The following is an 11,690-nucleotide window of genomic DNA, read 5'->3' on the forward strand; positions in this document are numbered from 1 at the left end:
GTCATACTTTAATCAAACCTTTGTCGCTTCTACCTTTCTCCAGACCCCTGTTATCTTATGACAAGTGATATTTTTTGTTTCGATGATCCGAAATGAAACGTGACACTAAACAGTTAGGGGGAGCTTGATAAAGATCAAAATTTTTACTTTGAATTCACTTTTTAAAGAAAATACAAGAACATAATCAGTTTAGTTTTCAAGCTTTCAGTGCTTAAATCGGAATAAACTGAACGTGAAGGCAAAAACTCAATCCCTGCGTCTATGGTTGGTTTTGAATCTTTATCCTCGGACTGACAATGCCTTGATAGGTTATTTCTGGTAGTTTCGCATACTTGTAGAGGCTCTTGACGTAAGGCCGGTTACCGAGATTGACAGATTGAAGTTTTCCAATTGTTGAAATGTTGTTGCCGGGGAATTATTCCATTCACTAGGTGCCGCTGAATGGCAAGCAGTCCCGAAATGCGTTGTTCAAGCGCACACCCCGAGAGTCGAACCAGCGCCGCATGATCTTGAGCCGGGCGCATAACCACTGAGCTAACGGGGCGGTCTATCAAACCAATGAGTTCGATCATATTTGGCGTGATTTTCTGGGTTACCGAAAAGCAACAATCTGGAACGACACTCGTCCACTGCAGCAAGAGCAGATTCATGATACAAAAGTTTTTTATAAATAAAAATGACCACATATGATTTACAAAACTTCAAAGTTAAAAAAAAACATTTGCAAATTTAGACTTCGGTATTGTCTTAAGAATGCCTGCAAAAAAGAATTAAGCAGGAATTACTTCCTCTCATTTCATTGCAAAGTTTTAGCGACCACACCATTCAGCAATACAACTGTTAAAATAATCTGCTCTACATACGCACTACCAAGTAGAAGCAAATAAGCAAACCACGGTATGCGGTGTCAATCACAGCAAAACAACCTTTGCCATTTCCGTTAGATAATAACAGGAGGCAATCGGTAGGGTCAACCTGAAAAGGCAATGGATGATTTAATTGAATTCACAGGATGCAATAAACAAACAACTTAAACAAATCACAACGAAAAAATATTCACATAAAACTACCATAAAAAAACAGAAAACAAGCAAAAATACAAGGTTTGAGGCAATAATAAATTTTGTATACAAAGAATAGCATTTGTAAAAATTTATTCTAGTACTGTACAGGAATACAATTGTTTATAAATGCGGAGAAAAATACGCTTTCAATATCACTGGACTGCTTATGCAGTGACACCTTCGTTGGAGACAATCAAATCAGCCAGTCATACAGCTACGAAATCACTTTATTAACTCAACATCTTCTGACATTGGATCAATGCAAGATGGACTAATTTTGCACGCACAAATCACAAAACTATTAAGAAGCTGAATGACCATTCTGAAAACGTCAACAACCAACGCGCAACAACACAACCTTGGCACTGGTTACTAATACACATATCTTCGCTATTTTACATTAAAATACACGTAACATCCACTTCTGCTGTATCAATAAAGTAGCGTTGAAGACAAAAATAAATAGAAATATATCATTGTATGCGCAATCGTATAATTTGGAATGATTCGTTTCACAACGTCCATGAACCTTCATGCCCACCCGGTGAGCAAAATCCGTCATTTTTACATTGATTCAGACGTTGAATCAAAGTTAAAAAAAATTTTAACTCTGAACTTTGAATCTACAGACGTTGAATCAATGTAAAAATGATGGATTTTGCTGTGTGAATATTGGTGCCAAGCCAGGTAGAGGAAAATCTTTTCAGTGTAGCTTGACCACACGGCCTGTGAATAATAAATGAAAGTCGCTAAGTGTTGTAACCGTAGTTTATAGCAACATGAAGTTGCACAAACAGGCCCAGGCAATGGCTACATTCCACTTTATCTTTGGAGTCCACGACGCATATTTTTTTTTAATAAATTTGGAAAATTAAAGCAAACATCAAGATCTCTTTCTTGGCTGCTGGACCAGTTGACGGATTTTCTTATAACCTTTGTTACTGCGTTTCCAAGCATCACAGCGATTGTGTTTGGACTGTCGACTTCGTCTGTTCTGTGGAGAAAGCGTGGAGCTGGTTTGACAAGAAGGTCGTCTTTGACATCGACGTATTGAGGTAGAAGTTCTAAAACATAAGAAATAAAGTCGCTTTTAAATGATTTCGAACATCGTTATGGCTTGTCTCTGATTGACATTGTAAATGGTTTATTGGTTTAAGGCAGAGTAAACTGAATACACGTCTCTTACGTGGGTAGATGTGGTTTCCATTTTAAAATTTAGTTGACTCGCAACAAAAACTTTATAAAAATGGCACTCAATTTAGTTCCTTCTAATGATCTTAATCACTCAGCATTGAGAGAAGGATTTAAAATAAAAATATGCTGGGCTATGTTCTATATCGGAATGTTATAAAAGGAACCCATGCCTGTGATCAATACAGCGCTTTATGACATCAAAGCTACAGAGTTCGTGCGATTTTACTTTAAATTTAGACTTGACTGACTTGCGTTAATTTGTATAGAAAGGTCCATACACAACTTGATATTTTTATGTTGCTTTACGACTTTATGTCAAACATAAATCAGTCAATTTGAAGTTGTTTGATCGGCGCCATATTTTACTTAAATCTCGTTCAATCAGACCGCGATTTCGCAAATTTGTAGAAAAAGTAAAAGTGCACTTGTAAACTTCATGGGTTCACAACCGCAGATGAACTTGTCGAACGACAGTAGACTACATTTTCTAACGGACAAATTTAAAACAGCAATCAGAGGTGCCCCTGAGTGTATAAGCTTTACCAGAATACGCATGCTCCAGCCTCAAAAGAAAATTAGGGGAGGGGTAAATTTATCTTCAGAACGTCACGTAGGGTTAACTTAAAATGCCAGCCAAACACTGTTTGAAAAACAAAATCTGTTGCAATTTTATTCCATGTTATTATTTTTTTACTCAAACAACGTAATCTATTCATAAAAATATTGGATAACATGATCCAATCTTTGATCACCACAAAAAAAAAAAAATTATAAATACAGGATTCTAAAGTAGGCTAATCGTTAATTAGCACTCAAACCAGAAAACAACAAACAATTTTTTGTTCAGTGATTTTACTTTCTAACTAACCGTTTGCGCTCGCGTATCGCATGAGCAAGTTTTTCCTCACGTCTTGCGACAGGATCATTTTCCTGCACCAAAGGAAGGGGTACAAACATGCTCGGGTGCTCTATAAGAAGGTTTTCCCGCAGGCTAAATTCTTCAACTACAACATTGTCTTCTGCAATAGAACAAGTAATAGTTTCAATAAAAGGTAAAAACCTCATAACTCAAACAACCCAACCGCCACAAATAATTGTCGCAAAAAGTAAACAGATGGCATGCGATGCCACAATAAGTTGAATATAATGCCGTTCAGTTGAAAAAGAATTTCAAAAATTTACAACTGTTTCATTCTTTGCATGTTATAAACTATTTAAATCATCTGGAAAGAAGTTTTCATTGTTGTGTGATAAATCACAATCGAGAAAACGAAAACATGTGTCCAAAAAGAGTTTAACTTAACAAAAAATCTTTTTTGTTACATTCACGTTGGCAGACGTTAACGCAACGCAAAGAAGATACCATTAGAAAGTTGGGGATTGCTCTTGGCCTACCAATGTTTGAACTAACAATCTAACGTTGATTTATTGGTAAGAATTCACACCTGCATCAAAACAAGGTGGCGGTGTGACCAGCCAACTGTGTTCTAGCGTGGACGAAGAAGTTGGAGTTGGTGGCCTTGAAGATTCTTTTTCTTCTTTTTCACCTGAAACAACAACAAAAAATACATAAAAATAGAATACTGTAAGGTTATGGTACCAAACTTCATCACTAAAATGGCACAAGTGGTTTCAGCTTCTTTTGCCACTCCACATTTAACTGATTGTGGATGTGTTTCTGGGCAGCCGATTTGTAGCAAGAATTGACAGCGATAGACACGTGTTTCGCCCATGAGGCTGGGCTCATCAGTATCGCACCGTATTCTTGCCACAAGGGTAATCGACCGCCGCTTTACCAGTCAGTTTAACTCTTATCTTATCTTAATATTAAACTTATCGTTTATAACTTTATTGAATAGTCTGAATGGCTAGCGTGGAAGCTACACCGTTATGGTTAGCGAATCGCAACTGCTCGCTGTACTAGTGAGTGCTCAGCCTTGTGCTGATGGCCGGGAAGAACGCCCCTTTCCTCACATGATTGTGGATGTGTTGATGTATTGTTATAAATCACGAGAAAAACATTGTCCAAAATACTAAGGGTTAATAGAAGCATCCCTTTCCTTGTCCAAAAAAAAAAAGTAATCAAACATAATATCATCGGAAAAACATTAAATAATATTATCAAAATCCCAAGTTAATGCAACAGAATAACATCATGAGATATGACATGATTAATCTTTAGTCTCAACGGGTACTGCTGTGACACAGAACGATATTATGTTGATATATTTGATGATAAAACTTATTTCAACTTTTATCTCAAATTCGTCATACAAAGAACACACGATTTGTTTTTTCAGTGCACAAAAAATATATTGCATTTGCAAAAACATTACAAACAAAAGTGACATTCTAGGTCGGAATAAATCCAATCAAAAAATGTTACTAACAATGACTTATTTAAGCTTTAGCAACAGTGCTTATACTTAATTAGCCTCTCTAACTTATTTCAAATGCCTTTTTAATATGGGTAGGCTACACATGGCATGAAATTAAGGCAGAAACAATGAAAAGATTAACACTGCATTGCACAATTACGTGTAGGCTACACCGTAAATTTAAAAATAAACATAAAACTTCTATACTACTGTATAGCACATAAGTCAAAAATATTCAATGAAAGTGTCTTGCAAAAATATTGTGACCTATTTAGTTTACCTCCACCTTCAATATTATTTATATCAACTAAAGTCCACTCTTCCTTTGTTTGTTTAATGGTAAAACTTGGACATGTTTCTTCAATAGGAGGTACCCTATTGGTAGTGAAGCCAAGGCAGTAAGCAATTGTGTCGAGCATCTGTAAATAAAAACAATAAAGTAAATATATGACACCTTGCGAATTGCGTAAAACATAGCCAATAGGCTACAGCAGGGGTCCGCAAATACTTTTTGGTGCGACCCAAAAAGCAATCGTTCGAAGTCTTCGCGACCCAAACGTTTCGGAAGCATATAATTTTGCGCAAAACACTTTGCAAATTAATATTAATTCCAATACGGTCGTCCCCACTTATTAAGGCCACATCGGGACCGGACGATTTTGGCTGCGGGAGACAATTTTCTACCACTCCTATACCTTCAGTAATTCCGGAATGGACCAAATTGGGCTTAATAAGCGGGTGGACCTATTAACCGTGCGCTTCGTCGTCGTGCAAGCCTCTGGGGCCGAGGGTCTACTCTATCCTTTTACCAGCCCAGACTCAAGATGTTCCCGGACTACACTGGAAGGCTATTAGAGAGCAGCCAGTATTTAGTTTCATCATCCATGACACGCAGACCTTCCACTCCGTTAGGTGGCTTGAAGATGGTACAGTTATTGATGATGTGGTCTGCAGTCTGTTCCTCGGCACCACATTCACAAGAGGAGGAAGAGGCTAATTCCCCAATGGCGCATGGTTGACCGGAAAAGCCCGACGCCCGTACGAAGACGGTTGAGGCGCACCCATGCTTGTCTTTGTAGTGTCAGGCGGATGGGGCATGTGTCGGCGTTGGGGATGAACGAAAGAAGTCCGGTGGTACTTGACTTCCTTTCAGAATTCCATTTATAGTCCGCCCAAGTAGCCGCAGAGATGAAGTTCATCTGCTGCGTTGATCAGAAGTTGAGCGGCTGGCACGAATGGTTGTCTTGACTTCAGTCGACTGGGGTGCTGGTTTGGGGAAGCAGAGATCTTGTGGTGGAGAAGATGGTTAGGCTTTAGTGCCCGTCGGCTAAGAAACAGAGTGGCTTCTTCGTGACGAAGCTCAGAAAGTTGGATGCCAGCGAGAATGGCAAAACTATCCAATGATATGGGACGCATGCATCCGGTAACTGTGCGCAGGGTGCAGTTTATGGCAGTGCCGATGTTATGGCAGTGTGCACTGCAGCACCAAACAAGTGCACAGTACTCTGCTGAAGAGTAGACAAGGGCTAAGGCTGCTATACGCAAAGTGTCAGCCCTCGCCCCCCAGCTGTAGCCTGCCAGGCGCTTGAGTAGTGCAGCGTGGGATGTCATTTTCTTGCGCAGTGACACCAAATGGTGGCGGTATGTGTAGGCTACGATCTGTCTAGTGTCACCCCAAGATATTCTGGTTCGGGGCAGAAGGTCAGAGGTTTTCCATTGTTCTGAACATGTAGCTCACGATCTACTTCCCGACTGTAGGCTATAGGTGGAAAGCTGCCGCCAAAGTTTTGTTTTCGCTAAGTTTCAGTCGCCAGTTCTGGAGATAGCCTAAGCTGAGAGAGTTTTCATGCCCTGGCTCAAGCTGTCTTCCAAGATATATATATAACCGTGGGCTTAACTACTGTACTACAATCGAAAGTATAAATTTTCTTGTAGCCTACCAAATTGTACGAAACTCAGCACATCAAAGACTATATGATTGTATTTATTTTTGCCATACAAGTTATATTTATGGTAATTTTAAACCGTTTTGCGACCCACTGTGAATGGTCTCGCGACCCAAATTTGAGTCGCGACCCAGTATTTGCGGACCCCTGGGCTACAGTACAGTATAACATAAAAGTTGTATCTTACAAGTTCTCAATTAGACAGAAAAACAACAACAAAATAGAATTAAGTAGCCAGTCTGGCAAACACGTGATGAAGAATAGACTGCAGTCCTATAAATAGACAAAATGTTAAAACAAAACTAACAGTGGGCAAAAACAGGAACATGTAATTATGGATGTAGACTAGCCCACAAGATATTTTTTTGCATTAAACTGTTAGTTTGTAAAGAATTGTGTGATATGGACAACACTTCAATATTAAATGCACATTTACAAGCAGTTTGAATTGAGGCATGGAAAAAAAGAGCCTCGGGAGCTAGGCTGTCACTATATCATGCCTTACCATACAAAATTTTGATGATTCAAAGGTCAGATTGTCAGAAGACCCTAGGCCTAGCCTATTTGAGTAAAGTCACCTTGATGCAAGAACTGCTCATTTACCTTTCCACTTTCCTTTTCTTGTCAACTTGTGGTAAGCAAGTTCACTTGTAACAATAATAATTATTCTTAAACCTCAGCTTCAACCAACCAGTTAGGTGTTGTAAGGAAAGTCCAATGCGATTTTTCTTTGTTTCATTGAATGACTAGCTATTGATTGGACTGACCTCTAAATATAAAACAATATATCACATGAGTTAAATTAAAGCTACAAAAACTTAACCTTGTAACGAATAGTAAGTTGATTATAACAAAGGCTTCTTCGCTGCGCAAAGCTGCTGTGCTTTCAGTCTACTCGTGCTGTGATTCCAGCAGGCCTGCGAAGTGCCAACTACCAACGTTCTTTGTTGCCCGCTGCTGCTTGCCAGCTTTGTTGGTACCAGTCAGTCAGCTGTTATGACGTCACAGCGACAATGTGCTATTTTGTCGCGCGATTGGTGGCGTTCGCCAGAGCCTGGCAGATACGCATGAATGACGTATGAAGAAAACAAAGAAAAGCGAGAGTTGTTACGTAACTTTTTATGGAGATAGCGTTTGACGTTCGAGCGATAAAGATGATGAAACAGTGAGTGATATTTTATAGCGCTAGTCTCGGGGATATTTTCAGTTTCTGGTATTTTTTTATTCAATGAAATTGACAGCAACACTAAGCTGCTAAAACCTGATGGCGACACTATTTGCTGAAACTTCAACAACTTATTCTCTCCCACTACACCAGGATTTTTTTAGGGAAAAATAAAAGTTTCGGTTTGGTAAGTTAGGCTACCGTACTTTAAGCATGTGTTTTTTGAAAAGTGTTATAGCCTACACTGTAGCCCAGTGGTTCTCAAACTTTTTCAGCTTGTGGCACATTAGAAAAAATATAAAACGCACGCGGCACACTTACAAAAGAAGAAAAGTTGCACTTTAAAAAAAATTATTTTCACGTGTCAATGCGATAGATGTGCTTGTTTATACCAATATAAGCTTCGACTGAAACGAGGTTGCATTGTTGACAAACATATACCCGAATTTCATCGTCAATTCCAAGCAGTCTCTCTCGTTTACAGCTTTTAATTTCAGTCAAAACAGAAAAGCCTTGTTCACATACAGTAGCCATGAAGATGCAAATGGCAATATAATTTTGATTGCTTTTGCACGGATCATGAAATAGGATTTGGAAGCAGACAGCCATAACGCATCCAAGTTTTTTTGTGGAAACAGCGTTTGAAAAAATGGGGCGTTTCGTAAATCAATGAGCTGTTCTTCTTCTGCAGAAAGATTGCTTGATTCATTGCTTCCAAATGGTTGGAAGTAATGTTAGCAATAGCAATAGCTAACATAGCAGCCCAATAGTGACGTGGCAATTACCCTGCTGTATCGGCAATGCCATAATTGGTTTCATCGTCACATGTGCTTATATTTATCATCTATTGAAGGAGTTAAAGCGCTTTTAAGTCGCATGCTTGTCTGAATGGCTTATTTTAAATATTTATACAGTTCTTTTCCAAAATTTCAAAAAGATTCGCGGCACACTTGAGAATCTGTGGCGGCACACTAGTGTGCCGCGGCACACAGTTTGAGAATCACTGCAGTGTAGCCTAACGAAATTACATATTATATATTTTTTTTTGTATTGGTTGTCAGATTCAGTCTTCCCCGCATTGGTTGTCAGATTCAGTCTTCAACAACTGGCACACGTATTTCTCGGCAGTCGAGTGTAACAATTTCATCGCACTGGTGTCTGGAATATTTTTGTTTCCAATGAATTTACCAAAACCTACATTTCCAAGGCGACTTGGGCTACTATAGTCACTTTTCAATGAAACTTCAGTTGGCAATACTCTGCTGAAGCTGAAGACTCAATTTTGACAGCTTTTTTGTCTGCAATTACACTTGGATCTTTTTTAGAAGAAAACTGGGGGAAATTTTCTTCCACTGAAAAGTTAAAGTAGCCTAATTAAATATCACCAGTAGCCTACTGTTCATTGTTCAATGTAGCCACACGTAGGAGTTTATCCCTACGGTAGAGATTTTGGGACATCTATACAGAGTAGGCAATCTCCGGGATTTTTACAATTGTTGCGCTTTTCATCTTGAACAATTAGCACTAACACTAACAATAGCAAAGCAAAAGTTGATATTCAAACAATGATCACAATTATTCACCATTAGAACTACATCAGAATTAGTCAACACCACTATTATTACAATTAGTCACCAAGGGGGCAATTGCTCTCCACCCGAAATAATTTTTTAAAATTTCACACTCTGTTAGGCTACAATTTAACAAAGTTTTACTGTTGATTTAGGCTAAAAATGCTCTGAGAATGCGCAATTGTAAGTTGTTTTTTTTTAAATTTTCTAGAGGAAGACCTCCGCAAGTCCGCACCCCCTGTGGGCAGTGGCGTAACGACCCATTGGATCTTGTGGATAAATCCAGGGGCGGCACGTTGCTAGAGGGCGGAAAAATGTGATAACGTTTTAAAGTTTAAACGAAGTTTAAACGAACAAAGACAGTCACACAAATTTATTTTCGGAGAGACTCAGACTTAAACGACCTAAGTTAACACTGATCTAAGTGAAGCCAAAAATGCCAAAAGTTAACACAAGTCATGCCTATAAACTAATTTGCAACTTTTTTAGATTGTGCCTCACCATGTGGTATTTGTGACGGTTTAATGATAGTGGAGACCGGGGATAGTTCGGACGCAGGAGTACCTTGGATAAGGCATTTGACGTCACAGTAAAGTATTGTTAAATCACGTTTACCAAAGCTTTGTGGCTCCCTTACAAATCAGGATAAAGTTTGCAAGCATATCTAGTTTTCTTAGAAAGTTGAGGTCAAAAAAGTAACTTTATCAGTGATATCGAGATTTCAAAATTGTAGCCTACGTGTAAGATCATTAATACCGTTGCAGACCAAAACAAACGTTTTATTGATTGAGGTTGTAGCAGGGATGGAGGAACCATTTTAAAGGTAGGTGGGCCCAAAAGCGCATCGGTCAAAGTCCATACAACTTCTGGGGGCTTCGCCCCTCTAACCCCCAATAACATTGTTGCATTTCTAATACTTGAAATCGTTTAACTTGTAGATTGTGTTTTCATGATTGCCTTTCGTGCCAACAAGCGACAATTTTCCATTTTTGACCCGATTTGGTCAAAAAAAAAAAAAAATTGATCTATAGCGCTGTACAAAATATGGTGATGTAGCCTACACACAAATAAAAAGGCAAAATGCACACACAGTTATAATACCACATCGGAATAGTAATCTGCAGCATTATACAATAGGAGAGATGTTCCACCAACGGACAGGGTACGACCAACGGACCACCCTTCTATTTCTTAAAATAAAAGTTATTGCACGAAGCACGAAAAATGTTATTGTGGTATTGAGATTAACCTTTTTGGTTTTTGAAATCTTTCTTGCCGGGATCTGTGATTTTTTTTCGTATTGTTATGAAGGAAAGTATGGTTTACAACAGGGGTGTGCAACCTTTATTACAAGAGGGCCAGATATAAATAACTGGCTGAAACCGCGGGCCGCACGTTTATTTAACATATGATTTCGAGTAGTTGCAGGCACAAAAAAGTAGTTTTTTTGTTATTCATGTTATTCTTATGGCATTGTGAGGGGTTATCTCCTTGCAGAAATAATAAGTTAAGACGCATAAATTTCTGAAGAAAACTGCCATTCAAATTTATTGTCACATCGTTTTTAAACGAGTTCAGTGAGAAGTTTGCAGCTGGCTTCTTTTTCCGACGGCTTTTTCAAATTTACTTTAATTGAAGTGCTTGCAATTCGAAGTTCATTTTCCAAGTGTTCGTCTGTCAGAACCGATCGATAGGGAGATTTCATGACGCCTATTTTAGAAAAAAAATGTTTGCACAAATACGTTGAGCCAAAAAGAGCCATTTTTGAAGCCACGGATTTTTTGAAATGTGGAAAGTCATCTTAGTTGAGATGTTTTCGGTAAAAATCGCCAAGATTCATTTCTAAATACTTTACTTTCAAATCCGTTATGTCTTGAAGATCAATCAGTTCAAGTTATATCTGCTGGTGCTTTGTCAATGTCTGTGTTGAATGGCGAAGCAAATATACCAAACAAATGTTCATGAGATTTGAAGTCCTTGAAAGGAGCCAAAAATTCATACAACAATTTTTCAAGTTGGTCTGCAAATTCAGTTTTCTTCTCAGGATGCATTCCATATAGTCTCTCAAAATTGGAAAGTGGAAAAGATTTCCTGTGTGTACGTGAGCTTTCCAAAGTAGTAATTTTTTCATACTGCCTTTTATGTGACCATACATTTTTACATTCCGAATAATTAAATACAATGGATTGGCGGTGGCCGGTGGGAGATTTCTAAAATGGTTAACAGAAGGAGCAAAATCCACAATGAATTGTTCACACGTGTCAGACTAAACTAAATCATAAACACGTTTCGCGGGCTGCACACAATTCAAAATTGGCACATCTTCGCGGGCTGCACAATTTTTCTTTACGGGCGCATTTGGCCCGCAGGCC

General features: G+C 38.6%; 1 protein-coding gene across 1 annotated transcript; it reads right to left on the reverse strand.

Annotated features, from left to right (window-relative positions):
* Positions 1–645: 645 nt before the first annotated feature.
* Positions 646–7,359, reverse strand: LOC145774370 (uncharacterized). The gene is made up of 5 exons (XM_082585602.1): positions 7,186–7,359; positions 4,917–5,055; positions 3,704–3,805; positions 3,127–3,277; positions 646–2,128 (listed from the first exon to the last, which is right to left on the reverse strand). Exons 2-5 carry the CDS (start codon positions 5,053–5,055, stop codon positions 1,948–1,950), a joined length of 573 nt encoding a protein of 190 aa, XP_082441728.1. The 5' UTR covers positions 7,186–7,359; the 3' UTR covers positions 646–1,947.
* Positions 7,360–11,690: the final 4,331 nt, after the last annotated feature.

Source organism: Aplidium turbinatum, chromosome 7 (assembly GCF_918807975.1).
Source record: "Aplidium turbinatum chromosome 7, kaAplTurb1.1, whole genome shotgun sequence".
Taxonomy (NCBI): Eukaryota; Metazoa; Chordata; class Ascidiacea; order Aplousobranchia; family Polyclinidae; genus Aplidium; species Aplidium turbinatum.